General features: G+C 38.1%; 2 protein-coding genes across 2 annotated transcripts in view; one reads left to right on the top strand and one right to left on the bottom strand.

Moving 5' to 3' along the window:
- MPP5 (membrane palmitoylated protein 5) overlaps window positions 1–23,509 on the bottom strand; it is a 141,080-nt gene extending 117,571 nt beyond the window's left edge. The window contains exon 1 of the mRNA XM_036734787.1: window positions 23,367–23,509. The gene's annotated coding sequence lies outside the window, so the exon portion shown is untranslated. The remainder of the gene's footprint in view (window positions 1–23,366) is intronic.
- LOC118829865 (zinc finger protein 2-like) lies at window positions 16,649–17,827 on the top strand. Its single transcript, XM_036736711.1, has one exon. The coding sequence runs from the start codon at window positions 16,649–16,651 to the stop codon at window positions 17,825–17,827; it is 1,179 nt and encodes a 392-aa protein (XP_036592606.1).
- Window positions 23,510–23,737: the final 228 nt, after the last annotated feature.

Below are 23,737 nucleotides of genomic sequence, written 5' to 3'. Positions count from 1 at the left end.
GCTAGCCCAGATTCCACATGGATGAAACACTGTTGTACTAGCAGTAGTCTACCAGTACTAGCATCAGCACACCAGGTACCAGCGGCAGCAACTTCAAGAGTTTTCAAGCCACAGACAGTAACGGGACTTGGAAATCCGGTCAGAGATTAGAGGAGACCTCTGTGCCAGCACTGGACACAGGACCAAACACTGTTTGGCAACTCCACTGCCTATACACACTTCTGAGAGCTCAAGGTAGGAGAGAAGCACCTTCGGTCAAGTGGGAGCAGGAACCCCAAGAGGCAGTATCACTTCCAGTCCCAAGGGACCAAGGAACCTGAGGAATAGCATCACTTCTGGTGTCAAGGAAGCAAGAGGCCAGAGAAATAGTTGTGAATGCAATGCCATGGTATCAGGGACTCTTCCTGGGTAAGGACCAGAGATCAGGAGAACAATAACCAAACCTCTCCCCAGATCACACTACCTTGGAAGCACCAAAAACTTCCAAACCAGAATTAGCACTGAAAACAACAGTGCAAAAGCACCTGAAAAATGAGACAGTACCCCGGCCCCAGTCCCTAACCAGGAACAGAGCACAACATTGACAAAAAGTTCCAAAACAGGGTGGAAAAAGGACCAAACAAACAAAAAGAACCTAGCTACAGAAAGTTACTATGGTGACAGGGAAGATCAAGAAACAAGTCAGAAGACAATGAAGGCAAAACAGCTACAACCAAAACCTCAAAGAAAAAAAAGTGAATTTGACACAAGCAGCTCCGTGGCACAGTGAATAGAGTGTAGAGCCTGGAGTTAGGAAGATTCATCTCCTAAAAAAAGAAAAAAAAGGCCAAGGTCTCCCACAGCATCCTGGGCCATCTCCTGCTATCCTGATCTATATCTGGCTACTGGACCCAGATGGCTCTGGAGGAAAAAGTGAGGCTGGTGACTCTGCACAATCCTCCCTCACCTGAATCCAATTCACGGCAACATCTTGCTGATTTCACGGTCTGCTCTGAGAATGAAACAAACCACAACCACACAGCTATGTGACCTTGGGCAAGTCACTTAACCCTGTTTACCTCAGTTCTTCCTCATCTGTAAAATGAGCTGGAGAAGAAACTGTGGCAAACCACTCCAGTATCTCTGCCAAGAAAATCCCAAATGGGGTCATTAAAATTCGGACAACTATGATCAACAATAAATCAACAAAAATTTCTGGAAGAGCTAAAAAGTGATTTTAAAAATTAAATAAAAGTGGTAGAGGGAAAATTAGGTAAAAAAAAAATCAAAGGAAGAAAGTTATGAAAAGACAACAGCTTGGTAAAAGAGGCACAAAAAATACTAAAGAAATTAACAACTTAAAAAACAGAATTGGCAAAATGGAAAAAGAGGTACAAAAATTCACTTATGAAAATAACCTCTTAAAAAGCAAAACTGGCCAAATGGAAAAAGATACAAAAGCTCACTGAAGAAAATAATTCCTTAAAAATCAGAAATGGGCAAGCAGAAGCTAATGTCCATGAGATATCAAGAAACAATAAAACAAAGTCAAAACTGGACTAGCAGTTCCAGATTTCAAACTATATTACAAAATGGTAATCTTCAAAACAATCTGGTATTTGGATAAGAAACAGAGTGGTGGATCAGTGGAATAGATTAGGCACACAATATATAGCAGTAAATGACCATGGCAATTTAGTGTGTCTGATAAACCCAAAGATGCAAGCTTTGGGGGTGAGAACTCACCATCTGACAAAAAATGCTGGGGAAACTGGAAAGGAGTTTGGCAGAAACTAGGCACAGACCAACATCTCACATCATAGACCAAGATAAGGTCAAAATGGGTAAATGATTTTGACATTATGGATGATATCCTAAATAAACTGAGGAACCTGGAAAAATGTAGCTGACAGATCTATGGATGGGGCAGAGTTTATGACAAAACAAGAGAGGATCACAGGAAGTAAAATGGACAATTCTGATTACATGAAATTAAAAAGATTTTGCACAAACAAAACTAATACAGAAGGAAAGCAGAAAACTGTGGAAAAAAAATTTTATAGCAATTTTTCTGATAAAGGCCTCATTTCTCAAATATACAGGGAACTGAGCCAAGTTGATAAAAATATGATAGTCAAAGGATATGAACAGGCAGTTTTCAGATAAAGAAATAAAAGCTATCAATAGTCACATGAAAAAATGCTCTAAATCACTACTCATTTGAAAAATGCAAATTAAAACAACTCTGAGATACCACATCGCACCTAACAAATTGGCAGAAATGGAAATGACAGATGACAGAAAAGGAAAATGAGAAATACTGTAGGGGTTATGGGGAAAATGAGACATTAATGCGCTGTTGGTGGAGTTGTGAACTAATCTGGCCATTCTGAAGAGTAATTTGGAACTATGCCCAGGAGGCTAAAAAATTGTGCATACCCTTAGACCCAGCAAAATCACTAGGTCTGTATCCTACAGAGATCAAAGAAAAGGGAAAAGGACTTATTTGTACAAAATTATTTAAAGCTGCTCTTTTAGTGCTGGCAAAGTATTGTTGTGTTTGTCCTTCGTTCTCGAAGAGGACCATGACATCAGGGAAATGATGACATGACTTGCACTTGATTTTGATTTGAGTGAGGGAGGGCTGTGCAAGGTCACCAGCCTCACTTTCTCCTCCAGAGCCATCTGGGTCCAGTGGCCTCATATTCAGCAGGACCACTGGAGATGGCCCAGGATGCACTGACAAAGGATTGGAAATGGAGGAGATGTCCATCAATTAGGGAATGGCTGAATAAGCTGTGGTATATGATTGTGATGGAATACTACTGTGCTATAAGAAATAATAAACAGGATGGTTTCAGAAAAACCTGGGAAGATTTATATGAACTCATGGAAAATAAAGTGAGCAGAACCAAGAGAACCTTATACACAGTGAACAATATGGTAAAGATGATCAACTTAGAAAGACTTGACTACTCTGATCAAGACAACAATCCAAGACAATTCCAAAGGACCCATGATGAAAAATGCTATCCCCCTCTGGAGAGAGAACTGATGAATTCTGAATACAGATTGAAGTGTACTTTTTTGTACTTTCTTTATTTTTCTTGTTTTATTCTGTTTGTTTTCTTTTGCAATATGGCTAATATGGAAATAGATTTCCGTGCTTTCACAGGTATAATAGATATCATATTGCTTGCCTTTGAAACTCAAAATTATAAAAAAATTTAAAATTTTCCATGTAATTGCAAAATATTTAACAAAATAAATAAAAATGTATTTTTTAAAAAAATCAGATAAAAAACAAAGGAAACTTTAGACATGTTCTGCCTTTAGTCACCAAATTAAAGGGATAAGGTGATAGTAGAATAATCTTAATGACCCTCAGTTTGTAGCATTTCTAGCTGGTGAGTTAGAAATTTTCGCATCCCAGTGTCCAGTGCACTGTAGTATGCAATTTTAAAACGTGCATTTGACTTAATTTAAGTTCAAACTCACAGCAAAATAGAAATTAATATGGTGGGGTTTTTTCCTTCAGAACTCCAGGTATGGAAATTCACTCCACCAACACAAATTACAACAGATTTATGACTAAGATAAATCTTAGGGAGTTTTTGAGGCACATAGAGATAAAGTGACTTTCCCAGGGTTACAGGTAAATTTGAACCTGAGTCTTACTGACTCCAAATCTAGCACTTTAGCCATTTTTGCAATTTTTCCTCTTAACTGTGTAATATATTGTTCTTACTATGCTTTTAACATGTGCAAAACTCAGGGCTGTCCATTTAACTTTTTGTAAACCTTGAATAGGTCAGTGTCATACACTAAGGCAAAGGATGAATACAACCCTTCTGTAAATACTGTCTCTTTCTAATGTGATTTTTTTGTTTCAAAGTCAATTTTCCCCCAGAAAGTTTTCCCAAAAGTTATGGAAATCAATAGAAAAAAATGTCAACAAACTGGCATATTTATGTAATGCCTTGAGGTTTGCAAAGTACTTTAAATACATTATTTTATTTGACCCTGACAATAAATAATACAGGTGAGATTATTATGAACATATATCATTTTACTGATCATAAACTGAGGCTCAAAGATACTAAATGTTCAAGACCAGATTTTGAATCTGGTTTACATGACTCCATGTCTAAGACTTTATATACTATATAACATTAACTCGCTAATTAATACCATGTTTATTTTACAATCAATCAACAAGAATTTATTAAGCAGATGTGTGACCATGTTACTCATGGTCCAATGGCTTCCCATTACCTCTAGGATCAAATCCAAACTCTTCCGGATTTAAAGCTCATCAGAACCTTGTCCCTTCTTATCTTTCCAAGATCCTTTAACATTACTCCCATCCATGAATTCTATTGTCCAATCACAATGGCCTACCTGGCCTACCTGCTATTCCTCACTCCATCACCCATTCTCCATGAACTAACTGTCCTCAACCTCTCCAATCCTCTCTCTCCTATCTTCTACCTCTTGGAATCCATGGCTTCTTTAAAGACTCAAATCAAGAGCCACGTTCTGCAGGTAATCTTTTCAGGCAACTCCTCTGAAGCTACCTTCCATCTACTCTTCACATAACTTTTATGGCCAAGATATACATACATATTGTCTCTTGAATGAGAACGAAAGTTTCTTGAGGGCAAGGACTATTTTTGCTTTTTCTTCGTATTTCCAGCACTCCAGCTGGGCACATAGTAAAGAACTGTTGACTAATATGCACGGCTCATCATGAGTTCATCATTCAAGTCTTACTTTACCCCTATAAAAATGTATAGCCCATGACTCTGTGCTGGGTTCCCTTGCCTTCTCACTCTAACAGTTTATACTCTGTAATCTCAGTAGCGCCTATGGATTCAACTATTATTTCAATATTTTTAACTCAAATCTATTCATCTAGCCATCAACTCTCTCCAGAATTCTCATCTATCTCCATATGCCTACAATGATATTATCACAACTCAATATGTTCACAATAGAACTCATCTCCCCCAAAAAAACCTTTCCCCTGCTTTCAATTTTTGTCAAGGGCACAAGTTTACATGTAACCTAGAAGTCACCCTCTACTTTTCATATCTCCCACCAATCCAGTAAGTTGCCAAATCTTGTCTCTCAACATCTCTCTTACTTATACCTTTCTCTCTACTCATGCTATAACCAACTTAGTCTAGGCTCTTACCGCTTCTCACCCAACAGACTGATTTTCCTGCCTCTGGTCTCTCTCCCTTGCTCTAATCCATCTTCCACAAAGATGCCAAACAAATATTCCTAAAGGACAAATCTGACCATGATAATGCCCTGCTAAAGAATCTCCTGAGGCTCCCCACTGAATAAAATGTAACCCCCTTTATAATCTGCCAGGCTGGTGCCAGCCTGTCTTTCCAGACTATATTATTCCTCCTCATGCACAGTCCATTCTAACTGGCTTAATTGTTGTCTCTAAACATAACATTCCATCTCCTGCCTCTATGCGTGGAATGTTCTCATTCCTCACCTCTTCTGCCTCTTGAAATCCTCCCCTTCGAGGCTTAGTTTAAGTGCCTTCCTCAAGAGGCCTCTCCTGACTGCTCTCAATTGTTTTTTTTTCAACCTCCCCATCCCCTCCCCCTTACCACATCCCATATTTCCCTCCTCCCATCACCATATTTATTTTTCATTTATTCCACATATACAATTCTGTGAACATGTTATAACCTGCTCCCTACCCCAATCTGGGCCAGTAAATTCCTTGAAGTCAGGGAAAGTCTTGATTTGTATGGGTGTCACAGTATCTAGCAGAACAGTGACACGTGGTAGGCACTTAATAAATGTTTGCTAATAGATCCAGTTTGTTTAACTGTATTGATTATAGAGAAGGATTTTATAGTGGTGAGGGGAAACATAACTGGTACAAAATACAAGTAATTTAAAAAATAAGTATTATCCAAATCTGTACAAAATGACACAAATCTTTTAATATATTAGTTATTCTCCAATAGATAAGTGATTAAAAGATATTAACAGGCAATTCTCAAAAAAAAAAACCCCACAAAATAAATACAGTAAGAAGTGTTCAGATACCATTATTATTATAAATTAAACTTATAAGAAAAGTCAGACAACCTGAAAATTACTATGAAAAAGAATCTTGATACAATATTACAAGAAATTATCAAAGAAAATTACCCTGAAGTTCTAGAAGAAGGCAAAGCAGAAACAGAAAAAAATCTACCAATTACCACCTGAAAGAAATCCCAGGAAGAAAATTCACAGGAATATCATAGAAAAGTTTCAAAGCTCCCAAATTAAGGAGAAAATACTGGAAGAGACAAGAAAAAAATGATTTAAATATCATGGAACTACAATAAGAATTACACAAGACCTAGCAAGACCATAGGTCTTGGAATACTTTATTTTGTAGAGCAAAAGAGCTCGGGTTATGACCAAGGGTAACTTACCCAGCAAAATTAAGTAAATCTGAATGAGAAAAAAAAAAGACATTTAACAAACTGAAAGACTTTCTGGTTTTTGTGACAAAATCCCCAGAAATTAAGGGAAAATTCGACATATAACATCCAGGAGAAATATAAGGTAAACTTTAAAGACCAATTAGAAGGGACACAATAAGGTCCAACTGTTTATTTCTTATATGTGAAAATATTAGCAGTACTCTTACTACTGTCATCATCATTTGAGTAGTTTGAAAGAAAGGCTTGGGCTGAGCTCAGTATGATGGGGGTGGTTCTAAAAAATAAAACTGTGTAGGGAGGGACAAAAAGGAGTGATTGTGATTATCTTATAGAAATGAGGCATAAAAGGAAAAATTGATACAGAAAAAGCTAGTAGACAGGAAGGAAGGTAGTATTTGAACCTTATTCTAATCAAGAATGGGTTAAAGAGGAAACAACACCTATCTAGAAGGGCATAAAAGTCTTCTAAATTCAGAAAGGAATAAGAGGGTAAGAGAATAGGGGTGTGACAGAAGATAAGGGAGGGACTCTTTGAAGGGGTGGGTAGCTGAGAAGTAAAGCAGAGGAGTGAGGAGGGATAGGGTAAATAGGGTGAGAAGGATAGTGAGGAAGAATAGGAAGGAGTAAAATACACATGTAATTATAGCTTAGAATGTGAATGCGATGAATTTACCCATAAAATGCAAACAGCACATTAAAAATTTGAATTCAACAATATGTTGTTTTCAGGAAACACTAAAAATGAGATATGACAGACAAAATAAAGGGCAGGAGCAGAATTTGTTATGTAAAAAAAAAAAAGGCAGGGGTGGTAATCATGAACTCAAAGTTGAAGCTAAAATAGATTTAATCAAAAGAGAAAATAGGGAAACTAAACTGTGTCAGTAATATTATTCTATATTGGTTTAGACCATTTAAAATAACTAGATAGTATAAAATACCTGAGAGTATTCCTGCCAAAACAGACACAGGAACCACATGAACATAAACATAAAACACCTTTTACACAAATAAAGTCAGATCTAAGTAACTGAAGTAATATTTATGTTCATGGGTAGATAAAACCAACATTAAAAAAATTACAATCTAGCTAATCTATTTATTCAATGCCATCCCAATTAAATTACTAAAAAATTATCTCACTGAGTTTTTAAAAAATAACAAAGTTCACTGGGAAGAACAAACTTCAAAGAAACCAGGGGAAAAAGATGTCAAAAAGCAAATTCAGCTGAATGTCCTTAAACTATATTATAGGGTGAGAGCATTCCTGAAGTGTAAAATGGATAATTTTGATTATTTTTAATTAAAATTTTGTTGTATAAATAAAACCTATGTATTCAAGAAGAAATGCAGAAAATTGGGAAAGAAAACTTTCATAGACAATCTCTCAGGATTTTGTGATTGGGTTGAAATATTACTGTGATATAGGAAATGATGAGCTCGTTGATTTAGAAACACAGAGAGACTTGGACTTAGGAAGGAAGATGCTATTTACCTTCAGAGAAACAGAGGACAAGTGGAAATAAACATAGTACAGTCTAATGTATATGTGTATGTATGTATGTATGTGTATGCTTATAGGTATCTATGTATGTGTATATATATCTGCACTTAATTGCAGCCTTCTTTAGGGTGCGAGAAGGGGAAAAAAAGTATAAAGTGCACAGCAGAAAACAAAAGAAACCTATATGGAAGCAAAGAAAAACTGGGCAGTTTTGAAAACAATGTGTTGTATTTATTACATAGGTTTGCTTGAAATGGAAATTTGTTTTATATTGAATCCTCTCATGTACTGCTGTATACGTGGCAATGGTTTTTCTTTCTTGTTTTGTATTTAAGTTTAAAATAAATAAAAAATTTACCAAAAAAAAGGAAATTAAACATAAAACTGTTAAATACAAATAGTAAATCACAATAAAATTCAGCGCTGGTACAGCTCTGGGAAAACAGATATGCTATTATTACATTGCCAGCACAGCTATGAATTGGTTCAGTCTTTTTGGAAAGCAATATGGAATTATAAGATAAGAGTTATTAAACTTCATATCCCTTGATCCAGTAATCCCACTAGCACTCTTGCCTGAAGATGCTATTGGCAGAAACAAAATAAACAAAAAAATCTGTACAAAAATCTAACAACAATGTTCATAATAGCAACCTAAATGTCCAGTAACTGGAGAATAACTAACCTGTGATATATAAATGAAATGAAATATTAATGCTCCATAAGAAATGACACTATCAGAAGGTTGTACACACGGCAAACAGCAAACAAAAGCACCCCTTACTCCTATTATTAAATTGACAATTTCAAGGGAGAAAATACCTGGATACCTATTCCATTTATTTCAACTCAACAAACATTCATTAAACACCTATCATATGTTAGATTCTAGCAATACAAAGACAGAAGCAAACAGTCTGCCCTTGAGGAACTTACATTCTGAGGGGTGGGACAGACAAGTACAAATGAAATTAAATATAAAACACATGAAAGGGAAGGGCACTTGCTAGTGGGGAAATGAGTATAGGCTTCCTGTGATACCTTGGGCTTCATAGGCTTCCAAAGCTCTGATGGAAATTAAAAGATTCTGAGTCAGAGGTGATGACAGAGTGTATTCTAGCCATGACAGGTGACAGCCTATGCAAAAGCACCTAGACAAAAAATAGAATGTCATACTGTTTGAGGGAAGAACAAAGCAGACTAGTTTGGCTGGACCAAAAATGAACAATGGAGGTGAGATGTAATTATACTGAAAAAATAGGCTACAGCCGGGTCATGACCAGTTTTAAGCACCAGTCTTGTCTTAAAGCCGCTAAATTTTCTTTTCTTGAGCAGGGGCATAATAAAATGGCTGGAGTTGTGCTTCAGGAATATGAATTTGTCGAACTACATGGACACTGGTCAGACTGGCCTCGACTCATATCTGTTTCTACAGAGACTATCCTCCATGCCTGGAATGCATTCCTTCCTCAGCTTATCCTCTAAAGAATCCCTTATATCCTTCAAAACTCTCCACAGCCCCTAGTGCCAATCATACCCAAAAAAGCCACTTCAAACCTCACCTTCTATATAAAGCCTCATATAGGTGTATGACTGAGCGATGACTTAAAGAAGTTAATAGTTCTATGAAGGGGAACATATGTATACATGGACTGTCTGTGCAAAGGTAAGTTGGTGAAATATTTTCCTGCGGAACAGCAGCAAGTTTATCCATTTTGATCTTTCTTAAATAGGTTTAAACAACAGCAAAATTTTGAATAGAACACCACCTTTATTCAGGCCTTCCTCAACTCTTATCCTAATTGGTCTCCCAGTTTCTCACTTCTCTTCCCACTTCAATTCATCCTCCCCACAGTCATCAAAGACCAAGCTGTTCCTCTATTCAACAAGCTCACTCTGTTAACAGACGAGAAAATAAACTCCTCTGTTTGGCATTTAAGACCCTTTCAATTTGGCCTCATTCCACCTTTCCTACCTTATTTCCTTCACCTTCCCTTTTCATATACACTATGGTCCAGTCAAACTGGCCTTCTTGTTATACATAACACACACAGTATTCCATTTCTCATATATCATCTCCACACCTTTCCACTGGCTGACTTCCATACCTGTAATTCACTCCCCCCTCACTTCTACCTCTTGGAATCCCTGGTTTCCATCAAAAAACTCTCAAGTGCCACCTACCTTCTTCATGAGGCCTTTTCTAGCATCCCCTCTCCACCCCCACCTGCCAGGGGCTAATGACTTTCCTTCAAAGTTACCTAGTATCTCCTCTTTGTGTATTTGATAAAGAGCCATATATGTACATGTAGTCTCCTAGAATGGAAACTCCTGAGATCAGGAACAGCTTCATTTTTGTCTTTGTATCCCCAGCACAGTGCCTGGCAGATAGTAGACACTGAATAAATGTTTGATGGTGGTCTGATATCAATCAAAACAAGAAAAATAGCTTATTAATATTATTATAATACTAGTAATACTAGTTTCCAAAAATCCCTTGATAACCTAGAACAGGAGTTGGCAAACTACGCCTTGCCCTCTGCCTCTTTGTGTATGGTCCCACAGACAAGAATGGTTTTTCTATTTTTAAATATATAAGGCCTTATTTTAAAAAAGTAAACCTCCTAGATGGACAAAAACAGACTGTGGGCCAAAATGAAGGCTGTGGTTTGCCAACTCCCAACCTAGAACACTGGGTTAAATCTTGAAAGATGAAATTTAATAGTAATAAACCTCTCATCCATTTCTATATCACACATTGCTCTCTTATCAAAACTTACAGTTGAACTGTGATAGCTAGGCTGTCTTGCCTGGAATCACATTACTTCTAGGCCATTCTCAAACCATGATGAAACCCCACCTTACCCCAACTTCCTTTAATATGTTTTCTTCTTCCATCAGAAGGTAAATTCTTCAGGGCAGGGGGATGACCTGTTTACTTGTATTTAACTCTGTAGTCCTTAGCAAGGTACCTGGCACATAGCGAGCAATAATGAATTCTTTATCATTCATTCATTCAAACATGTCATTTTGCTGTTGTTGTTCAGTCATCTCAGTTGTCTCCAACTCTTCCTGATTCCATTTAGGGTTTTCTTGGCAAAGATACCAGAGTGGTTTGCTATGAAAACTCCAAATGGGGCCACAAAGTCAAACTTTATATTTGGATTCAAAAGACTTCAAAGGGACAAAAAGAGGAAAGATGTCTCGAAAAAAATTCACGCAAGAAAGATGGGAGAGGGGAAAGTAAGCTCAGTGAGTCAACAGCTCAATTTAGGGTACTCTGAGAAGCTTTTCAGTCATTTTTCAGTAATGTCCAACTCTTTATGACCCCCTTTTTTGGGGGGGATTTCTTGGCAGATACTGGAGTAGTTTGCCATTTCCTTCTCCAGCTCATTTTACAGATGAGGAAACTGAGGCAAAAAAGGTAAGTGACTTGCCCAGGGTCACACAGCCAGTAAATGTCTAAGACCATATTTGAACCCAGGTTTTCCTGAAGCCAGCCTAGGCATTCTATACACTGCACCACCTAGCTGAGAGGCATAGGTTCAAGTAACAGGAGAATGATAATCCTGCTGTACTCTGCCCTTGTCAGACCACATTTAGGAACCACATTTTAAGAAAGACAATTAATAAACAACCAGAGGAAGGCAATCAGAATGGTGAAAAGCCTCAAGACTAGGCCACAGCAGGATCAGCAGAAAGAACTGGGCATGTTTAACCTGAAGCAGAAGAGACTTTAAGGAAACATAACTTCCTTCAAGGATCTTTAGAGATGTCATGTAGAAGAGGGACTATAGACTTGTTCTGGTTGTCCTTAGAGCAGATATAGAAACAATGTGCAGAAGTTTTACAGACAGACAGTAGCTTTGATTTAAGAACAAATTTCCTAACTTTTTTTTTTTGGCTCAGATCTGTAACTTAACCAGTGAAGGGAGATTCTAGTAAGGAAAGCCCTAACATCCCTCCCCCCACCAAAAACTAAACAAATAAACAAATGGATTTATCAAGTCCTTCATGCCAGGGATATAAACACAGAAGTAAAAGTGCTGGTCCTAAAGCATGTATTACATTAATTGGGGAATGGCTGAGCAAACTGTAATGTATAAATGTAATAGAATATTACTATGCTGCAAAAAAAATTATGAAAAGGGTAGTTTTAGAGAAACCTGTGAAAATTTCTATAATGTGGTACAGTAAAATGAATAAAAGTAGGAGAACAATTTATACAATAACAACATCATAAAGACAACTTTAAAAGACTTAAGAACTGTGATCAATGCAATGACCAACTAGGATTCTGCAGGACAACTGAGCATGCTACCTACCTCCTGACAAAAGAGGTGATGGACTCAAGATGCAAAATGACACACATTGTTTTGGATATGGCCAATGTGCGAATATTTTTCTTTTTTTTTTTATTCCCCTCAACAGAAGGGGGAGAGGTGAAAAAGAGAAAAAGTAGATTGTTAATTAAAAATTAAATCTTTTTTTAAAAGAGCTCACTATAACAAAGGAGGCAACAAACACATACAATATATATATAAAACAGATAGAAAGTGAGGGAGTAGGGAGAGACACTAGAAGCTCTAAGGATCAGGAAAGGGCTCATACAAAAAGCAGTGCTCAAGATGAACCTTGAAGGAGGCAGCCAGGTATCCCAAGCAGTGCATCATGGGCATGTGGAACACAGCCTGAGCAAAAGCACTGGGATAGGCAATGAGATGTCACCATAGGAAATAGCAAGACCAGTTAGGCTGAAACATAGATCTGCAACTTAGTCTTAGAGAGTTGCCTGGGACATTGAGTGATTAAGTAGTGGTAAGTGGTAAAAGAGCCAATTGAACCCAGATCTTCCTTGCTCTAAAGCAAAAAGTCTGTCCATGATAACATGACTGCCTTTGTTACCCAAAGTGGTAAGCGGTTGAGTGGTAAAAGAGCCAGTTGAACCCAGATCTTCCTTGCTCTAAGGCTAACATTCAATCCATGGTAACATGACTGCCTTTGTTACCCAAAAGTGGAATGCGCTGCCTCAGTTAGCAAAGGCTGGATGAATATTTGCATGTTATTGAGTGGAATTTTGTTCGGGTACAGACTAGATGCCCTGAGGTTACTTCCTGTAACTCTGGTTCTGTGACTTCAAAGAGTTGGCATTTGAGCTGGACTTTAAAGGACTGGGAAGAATTCAACAGGTAAAGAGGGATATAGAAAAGAGGAACAGGAATAGCATGAGCAAAAGGTGTTAAAGTGTAGAGTATTTCCAGGAGACAAACAGCATATTTTGGCTAGAGAATGGAATACAATAAGTGGCATGATATAAAACTACAGTAAAAGGACAGTGCCTTATGATGGAGGTTCTTGAATACTAGAACAAGTAAATCTTAACTTTAAAATTGTACATTTACAGAAAATTATATATTTGTAAACAACAGTATAAAAGCAATGCTTTTAATGTCTATTTGGGGATCTTTTTAATAGGTTACTTGGTTTGTAGAATCTCTTAGGTATAGACACAAAGAGTAACTGATGATGTATGTGGTTTTATTTTTACACAGTGCTTTTCAGTAGAAGCTGAGTCTGGTCATCATACAAGTGATTAGACTTAGATCCTGGCCCTCATATGGTAAATACTTAAGGGAGAAGTTATGAGAAGCAGTTGACACAAACAAAAAGATTTCTGGATAGTGACAGGTAACAACATAATAGCTAACAAAGCAAATCTCACATTTATTTTATACTTCACAAAGCACTTCTCTCACAACCACCCTATAGTACATTGTATAAGCATTGTCTCCATTTTACAGAAGAGGAAAACAGGTTAAGAGAGCAAACAGCTAGTACTGGCGCTAAGACAGGAACCTGGTCTTCTGACTCCAAATTCAGCATCCTTTCCCTTATACCTTCTTGCCCCTCAAAATGTTTTATCCTGTCCAAGAACTCTTTAATATTTATGTTGCTCAAGTAAGTGTACCTCTTTTTTGTAACAGGGAGAAAAAAAAAGGATAAAATGGGCAATGAAGTTCTGAAAATAGAGAGGAGGTGGTCTAAATGTTTTCACAGAAGTAGGAGACTAAGTCATCTATGACCATGGGGCTGCAGCTTAGAGATGTCTGCAACAGTAAGTGAGGCTTATGAAACATGAGGTCAATAAGAATAGAGAATGGCTACAGAGCAGCAGTGAGGAGACAACTGTGATTATCCTTTATAAGTTTATAACGTGGAATTAACTTGATTTTGTGATTTTTTTTCATCCAAGAATTATCCAAAGTTAAGGATTAAGTCAGAAATGAAGAAAGCCTGTGAAATTCTGGTGTGGTAGCTAGTGAAAATGGCAAACCGTAAGAGTCAAGACTAGGCATGGAAGCAAATGAAAACCAACATAAAGCAGATATATTGGGAGATTGGGAAAGGATTTAAGGGATGCCAGGTTAAAAGTAAAAGATAAGTTTAATATATAAGGGAATAGGATAGGTCTATGAATAGAATATTGTGATTAGAATAGAATTTTGGTGTTTAAAATCATGAAGACAGTGGAGTTGAGACGGTGAGATCTATGGTGTTGGTGTGAGGCAAAAGCAGATGGAAAAGGAGGTGCTTACAATAAAAGTTGAGGAACTGTATTGGTCAGGATTTAGAAGGTTTGCTCTAACTAATCTGACATCCCCAAGTATGACTGCAAGAGACTGGAGTGAAAAGGACCTTGAGTCAGACCCTAAAATCGCTAACAAAATTTGAGAGAGCAACCTAGAGGTAAAGTAATAGCAAATGAGAATTCAATCAGCTCTCTATTAAGCATTTACTGTGTATAAAGAACTATGCTAGGCACTTGGGGAAATACAAGTGTACAGGGCCTCTACCTTCATGAAGTACATTACCTAGTACGATATACAGAACTAAAAAGCACAAAAATAGACCATGTACATTAAAGGAGCACAAAACAAGAAGCTCTGTTAGCCTCAGGGGGAATTTCCTTACTGATAGGCTTCCTGGAAGGACTTAACATTTTAGTTGGGCTTTATAAGATGGATAGAGTAAAAATAGTTATGAACTACTCTGGAGTCAATTGAGGATAGGAAGAGGTTGTTATAAATGGACTTGAAGAGGAAAGAATGTTGATACAACTCATTGCCTCTTCCAGTACCCCAATGCTTTGCGCTTCCTCCTACCTGTGATATGAGAGCCAGAACCTGAGCCTTATACTAGAACCCAATCCCTGTCACCATCTTACATCCACGATATTCTGAAATTACCCATGACATAGAAAACTTTTTTCTACAAAACATTCTATTACCACCTTTTACAAGAAGCCTTTCTTGATTCGCCACACATGTTAGTGTTTTCACATTCTAAATAGCTTGTATTTATTTTGCATATACTTTTTTTTGTACATACCATCACTCCTAAGAGAATGCAGATCTTCAAGAGCAAGGACTATTTTTGGTTTTTGTCTTTAGCAATCAAATGACAAGCATTTATCAAGTACCCACTATCTGCTGGGCACTGTGCGTTAGGTGCTGGGAATATACACACACATGCATACATACATACAAATACATATATAAAATATATATACATGGATATTATATATATATGGAGATACACAGCATACTGACTTCCAATAAATAAATGTTAATGAACTGATAATAGTATCCATGAAAGCCAGTCTTTTTCTGTTTTCATCCTCTGCCTGTTTAAATCTAGTCAGGGTACTAAAGTGAGTCAAGTACTTGGACTCTAACCCTAGCTTCACCATTAACTAACTCTGTGACCTTAGACAAATCACAAGTTTTTTTGTGATTTTTCACTCCATTTACACTTCTATAAAACAAGATACTTGTTATTGATATGATTAATTTTGACATCATTTCCCAATTATCCTTGCTCAAAATAGTACCTTTCCATAAAAAAGCATTTTGAGTAACAGTACATTACCTTTCTATTTTGTAATCTACAGAATTTTTATTTGTTAAGAAAAAATACCCTAATGTTAAAAAAAACTCATGAGTTTTTTTATGAAGATAAAACAATCTTACAGCACTATGAAAACATTCCAAGGACAAGAACATATAAGGTGGAATATAACCCAAACCATCACTGCCCACTGAAAAAGAATCATGTTCTGTATGAATAATGCCTTGTCCAAAACAGGAATCTTGTCCCATATCCCAAAGCTTTTCCAACCTATATCTAAAACATCCTTGCCATTCAACCTTTCCTTTCTACTTGTAGGAGTCCCTAACCTATATCAATCCTTCATCATTTTTAGCCTGGATGATGATTTGAATTGAACCTGGTAAAAAATCAGGAAGGATTAGGGCAAAGGGAAGGCCATCAGGTTGCATTTATATCTTTTCAACATAAAAATTAATAACTTTAAATATAGTCACTGCTTAAATGAAGTCTTAATATGCACTTCTGAAAAAAGAAAAGCATCAAAAATGTAAAAGCTCCTAGGATCCCGGACCACCCTTGCTCTGGAGAGTGAAGCAAGCAGAGCCAGGAAACATACACACAATGACTACAGCAATGGAAGTGGGAAGAACAACCACACAGAAGAATCAGAAGTGAATACTGCAAAATTTTAAACAACAAGCATGACTTGGAAGAAGAGAAATGAGAAGACACTGTCCCCCCGCCCGTTTGCAGAGCCTAGCATCTCTGGACCTTGAGTTTTTTTCCAGAGGGAAATACAGAAGAAGAGATGGCTCCTGTGTTGTTGATAGCCAGGCCTCAGGAATCAGTGACATTTAAGGATGTGGCTGTGAACTTCACCCAAGAGGAGTGGCAGCAACTGAACCCTGCTCAGAGGGACCTGTATAGAGATGTAATGTTGGAGAACTATAGAAACCTCATCTCCCTGGGGCTTCCCATTTCTAAACCTGATGTGATCTTTCAGTTGGAGCAAGGAGAAGAGCCATGGATGTTTGACTTACAAACAATTGAAGAGGGAGAGGTCTCAAGAAATACCTATTTGGACAGGGAGAGTAAACCTGAGACCCAGGGATCAACTCCAGAGCAGAGCATTTCTGAAGAAGAATCATCAGGAATATTAATGGAAAGATTTGCAAGAGAAGTCAATGTACCTGAGGTTAGATTGGAGAAGAAAAGAGAAAACTCTGAAGGGAAAACAAGGAGAAAATCTGTTTCCCATAAGAGAAATCTCAAGAAAGTGTCAATAAATGACCAAAAAAATCCCAGTAAGGAGAGAGGCCCTGATTGTAATATATGTGGGAAAACCTTCAGACACAGAAGTAGCCTTCGGAGACATCAGATTACTCACACAGGAGAAAGACCCTATGAATGTAATGAATGTGGGAAAGCTTTCTTTGATTGTTCATCTCTTACTATACATGAAAGAATTCATACTGGAGAAAAGCCCTATGAATGTGATGAATGTGGGAAAGCCTTCTTTAACTGCTCAAATCTTACCAGACATCAGAGAATTCATACTGGAGAAAGTCCCTACAAATGTAATGAATGTGATAAAGCCTTCAGACATAGTAGTAGCCTTAGAAGACATCAAATGACTCACACAGGACAAAGACCCTATGAATGTAATGAGTGTGGGAAAGCCTTCTTTGATCGTTCAACTCTTATCATACATGAGAGAATTCATACTGGGGAAAAGCCCTATGAATGTGATGAATGTGGGAAAGCCTTCTTTGACAGATCATCCCTTACTCAACATCAGAAAATCCATAGTAAAGAGAAGCTCTATGAATGCAGTGAATGTGGGAGAGCGTTCAACTTGCGAAGGCACCTTAACCGACATCAAATAACTCATACTGGAGAAAAACCTTATGAATGTAGTGTATGTGGGAAAGTTTTCAGTCGCAAGTCATCTGTTATCCAGCATCAGCAACGTTATGCCAAAGAATAATCCTAGGACTATGATGAATTGAGTGAAAACTTCAGCCAGATTTGTCACTTTATTAAATGCTCAAGAGTCAAGGTGGGACCACAAACCCCATTAAAAACTTGATGTTGACTCCCCTGACCTAAATAAACCTATTGTTCAAGCTTGTTAAAAAAAAAAAATGTAAAAGCTGAAAGTGCACCTAAATACGTAAACCTTTTTAAAATGAGACAGAACAAGCTATTATTCTTATTATCAGATTTTTTTCATAACAGCATTCTCAAAACATTCAGTAAAATTCTAATATATATGTTCTTTGCTATAAGCTGTCAGCTTTCTATTATTTTAAGACCTCAAAGTTACCATTTTAATTTGTACCTAGAAAAGTATAAACTTCTACCTTAAACAATATAGAACCAAAGCATCTTTTTATTTTGAAAATAACTTGTAATATCTAAAATTAAGAAATGTGCTAAATGTCACCAGATATACTTTTTATATTCCATATGTATACCTCACTTCACTGAATTACCTAATGATTTTTAGTACTATGAAATTTTGAAACAAGCAGCAAAAGAAATAAAATAAAATAAAAGTACTGAAATTCTAATTCTTCTAGCTGTTTTTGGCCCCATGGGCTCTCCACAAGCCAAAAACCTGTCAGGTTTCAATATATCAAGTAACAATAGGTAAGGGAAAGGAACAATATGATAATTAGAATCCCCCAATTGGCCTCCCTTGCCTCCAGTCTCTCCCCTCTTCTGCCACATGAGAACAAAAATCTATGAACTACCTAGTCTTACCAGAGTCAAATTATTCAACTTATAGTAAAAATGAAGTCTACATGATAACAAAATGAACTATTTGAATAGGAATAAAAGATTATTATTCACTAGTACTAAATAGCTGTTTATTTTTATTATTTATTTCTTGTAGCACATATTGGAAAAATTATCTCTCACAATTCAGAAGCAAGACCATGAACTAAAGTGCTTTTTATTGAATACCAGCATTTTTTCAAGAAATTATGACTTAAAGGACAGACTGTGATTATGTAACCTTTTTTAGAAAGTGTACTTCTGTATTTAAGCCACTTTGATTTTTTAACTGCAATCACTGAATGCCTTTACATTATATATAAATGCATTAAATGAACACTTTAGTTAGTTAAGGATCTAGAAGGCTGTCTGTGGGAAGTAGGAGAGTTATTTCCATTGTTTTTATTCTGGGTAAGATGCCCAAATCAAAAAGTTTTCTTATCCTATACAAACCTTTTCATCGTCTCAAAGTCTTGGCTAAACATAGTAAACATTGTGTTCCAACTTTTGTAAAATGTTTATATAGAGGGATACAAACAAACCTTTTCAGTCTCAAGAGTCATTGAAGTGCTATTTACATACCTTTTAACAAATATTATTACCATTGTAGCTTTTAACACTTTATTCACAAAAAATTATTCTGCTCTATGCTAATTAGGGTGGTATTTTAACCGTGTACAATGCGTAAAGGAATTGAATTCAGAACACTTTTTATTTGAAATGAACTCTTAATTGAAGGCAGAAATTGTCTTTTGCTTCTTTTTGTATCCCTTGTGCTTACCACAGTGCCTGACAGTAGATGTTTAATAAATGTGTAGTAAGGAGCAGCTAGGTGACACAGTGTAGAGCACTTACTATTCATATCTGGCTTCAGAAACTTACTAGCTGTGTGATCCTGGGCAAATTACCTAACCCCAATTGCCTCAAAGATAGATAGATAAATGCAGAAAGATAGATGTGTAGTGATTGATTAAAGAAACCAAACAACTTTACAGTTAATGAATAATTGCATACTTATGTTTTTTAATGGTTAACTGCTTGATCTCTTTAAAAGTGCAGTATGTGATCAACAGCATATGCTATTTTTCTTGCCAGGTATACAAAACTGTATAGGAAATGGTGACAGACAAAACAGTCAATGTTTCTAGAAAGACTGTGATATACTCCTGATGAGGAACAGAAAAACTAAATCCAGGAGCATGTAATATAATGTTTCCAGAACAAGTACTCATATAGTTTTAAGATGTAACGTCTTTCATATGCATTATCCCATTTGATATCATTACCATACAAACACAACCCAAAGTCAAATCATGCGATGTACTGCCAAGAGCACTGGCTATGGAATCAAAGGACCTGAGTTCAAATTCCATTTTGGCCTCTGTTTCCTCATCTGTAAAACAGGGATAAAACAGCACCTATCTCACAGAATTGCTGTGAGGATCAAATGAGATGATATATGTTATACTATCTGTAAACCTGAGACCATCCAGCCCAGCCCACATCATTTTAATAACAGCTAGTAGTAACAAACATGTATATAACATGTATATACGTATGCACACATACATATGTATGGCATATTCTATGTACAAGGCACTGTGCTAAGCACTTTGCAGATATTATTTCATTTGACCCTCACGATTACCCTTTAAGTACAAATGAGTGGACTCCAAAGAGGTAGGGTCTGATTTGAACTTAGATTTTCCTGACTCCAAGACCTGTACTCTGTCATGAAATTTATTTCGAGGACAAAAAGAAGTCCTCAAATTGGAAAAGGTTGGAAGTAAATAGGTTAGATCATCAATTCCTCATTTACGTACATTTCTGAAGACTCATCTCTTTAGATGTCCTTCAGCTTATCAATGTCTATCTCTGAATCTCACCTCTTCTCTTTACTTACAACCATAAAGACCCTAGTTTAGGCCTTCATTATCTGTCACCTGCCAAGACTATCATAAGAGCCTCCTGATGGATTTCCGGCACCCATTCTATCCTCATTCATTTAATCAATCCTCCACACATGTTCCAAATTTGTATTCCTAAATGGCAAATCTGATTGTTACTCTGCAGCTCAAGAAGTTCCAGTGGCTCCCCCACAGAATACAGGATAAAATACAAATACCACGGCCTTTCACAATGACTCCAGCCTATCTTTCCAGGCTGATTTTACAGCACTCCCTCTTTCCCCCCCACTCCCAATCCCCCAGCCACACTAGCTGTTTTCCAGACACCATCAGAAAATCCATCTCCTGACTGTGCCTTTGTCTAAAAGGCTCTCCCTCCTCACTTCCAGCTCTTGGAACCCCCAGCTCCCTTCAGTGTTCAGCTCAATTATCACAACCTTCAAGAGACTTTTCAGGATTGCACATTGGGCCACCCCAGCTAGCCCACCCCCAGTGGATTTTGTATGTATCCCATGTTTACTTATCTGTAAACAAGTTGTATCCTCCAACAGAATATAATGGGGAGGAAGGAGTGGAGAAGTGTCTTGATTTTGTATCCCAGTACAAGCCCTAGCACATAGTAGGTACTTAAACATATTTACTGATTTATTTTATTCCAATAGGTTTGGATTTTTATGACTAACGTCAAACTATCAATGTTTCATTCTCCCCTCCCCCAACCTTTTGAACTCAATTTCAAGTTGAAATTCTACACAGACCACAGTAAATTGCTAGAATATTCGACACAGGTCAACTCAACAGCAGAGGAAACAGAATACTCATTTAAAAGATTAATTTTAAATATTCTGTCCGTTACCTATTTTCTTCCTTTTTAAAGTCCTTTTAACTTATTTTATTAGCTGATTTCACCTTTGGCAATTGAAGCACCCCTTTAAAATTTAACATTAGAACTAGAAAAAGTTTAAAAATCTTCTAAGTCTATGCCTCTCTCCTCTTTGTACTTTTTTTTAATAATAAAAGCTAACATTTATACAGCACTTTAAGGTTTATAAAGTGTTTTACCAATATTATTTCATTTTACCCTCACCAGGATGCTATTATTAGCCCCATTTTACAGATGAGGAAACTGAGGCACAGAGCTATGACTTGCCCAGGGTCACAGTGTCTGAGGCAACATTTGAACTCAGACCTTGCTGACTCCATGTCCAGTACTCTATCTAACTGGACTACCTAGTTTACCTAGCATAAGGAGGAAACAAAAGTTTGGTAAAGTGATCTATAAGACCTATACCTGTGCTTCCAACATCTCACTGCTGGTCTCTATTGAAACAAAGTAAATTAGTAATAACAGCTTAGTTTTACATAAAAAACATTCACAACAACCCTAGAAGCTGTGTATTATTATCTCCATTTTACAGAGGAGGAAAATGGGGCTCAGGACATAAATCTTCTAAATCTAGTTCTCTGTCCATTCCGCTTTACAGCCTAAGACCCGGTAAAAAACATTTCATATTGTTCATAACCTAAGAAAGCTTGTTTGATAAAGTTCCATTCAGATCGGTACTTAAGAGCTCAAACACCAATACCCAAACATGTCATTTGCTTCCGAGGCAGAATTTAATAGGTTATTAAACTTTGGAATAATTATATGTACAATTAGCATATTATTCGAAAGCAGAATACCACTTATTAAAATCCAAAATAGTTACATGTACAATTTACACCTAACTAAATCCTTAAAACTTGTTTTTCCACAGTAAGCTTTCAAAATCAAAACACTAAGAGGGCATAATATATCACCCCAGAACACTATGAAAAGATTTACACGAGTTACCAATCAGTTTCATGGCTGTCCTAAAAGCAAATTCAATTCACTAAACAACATCAGACGCCTACTACGTGCATGGTACTGTTGCTAGGTGCCAGGGATACAAAGCCTAAAGTCCGGACTGAACCCACACTTTCACATACTAGTACACTCAGTCAACAGAGCGCCACCAACTTAGCTCCTTTAAATTGTAAGGCAGATAAAAACTATTAAGAAAGGAGTGACCTTTCCTTCCTTCCTTTCCCCAAAACTATTACTTTAAGGTTTCCTTAAAATCGAGATTTGGTACAAGAAAACTCGGAGATCTCAAAGTCCACCTTGCAATCCCTGACTGATCTACGGCAATAAAACTAAATAAAAGCAAGTGTCCGAAAGCAGAAGCTGTTTGTTTTTAAGGCACCTACACGGCAGAGCATGTTTAAGTCAGGTGAAGGAGGGGCTTACACCCCGATTTTCAGAGAATGTATCCCCCAAATTAATTTCCTTGGAGATGGAGGGCATCGGAAGTGGGTTCTCACCTCTCCCATGGCAGGATAGAGAGGAGTCCCCAGCTGGGAGCCAGGGAGAACCACACAGACCCGAGCTGGGCACAGCTGGGGGCAGGGGGAGGCTGTCCCCTACCTAGCTAGAGCAGAGGGGAGGGGCAGCTTCCAAGTTTTTACCCAGAGGGACAAAGGCTGGAAGCTCCGGGCGCTGGGTCTCTCCGGCACAACCTGCCTCGGGTAGGTCCAGCCGGGACAGCGGCAGGGCCTGGGTGGGGGCAGGGACCTGGGGAGGGGGAGGGGGTCCGGCCTCCCCAGCTCCTCACCCGCCCCCCTCCCGTCGCGCCTCGCTCTCCCGCCCTCGGGTAACCTGTTGAGGGAGCTCCCCTAACAACACACACCCCCGACTCCGCCTTCTAACCTCCACCGCCGCCGACCCCCCGCCTCCTCCCGAGGGCCGCCGACTCCACAACGCCGCGGTCCCGGGCGGCCCTAAAGATACCGGATCCAGAACTAGAAATTACCGACCCCCTCCATGGCGTCCCCGCCTCCTCCGCCGGCGCTGACCGAAGAACGCCAGGCTGCTCCTCCCGTCGCTCACCGTCGCAGCCGCCAGGAACTCCACCCTAAGACCGCGCGAGACCAGCCCCCCTTCCACGCCCGCCTCCGACGTTCTGCGAAGCGCGCGTACGCATGCGCGCCACCGGAGGCCAGGCGGAGCGCGAACGGACATTCCTCAATCCCCCTGCCCTTCCCTGGGAGCTCGCGCCCGCTCCCGTGGCTGCGGCTGCGTAGCGGTGATACCGCTCGGGGCGGGGATAGGAGTCGGGGGGATGGGGGGTGGGGGGGTGGGGAGGAATCTTGGCTCTTGTTGTGACTCCCGTGGACCACAGGAAAGA

Source organism: Trichosurus vulpecula, chromosome 8 (assembly GCF_011100635.1).
Source record: "Trichosurus vulpecula isolate mTriVul1 chromosome 8, mTriVul1.pri, whole genome shotgun sequence".
NCBI lineage: Eukaryota > Metazoa > Chordata > Mammalia > Diprotodontia > Phalangeridae > Trichosurus > Trichosurus vulpecula.
This window is presented reverse-complemented; position numbering and strand designations above follow the sequence as displayed.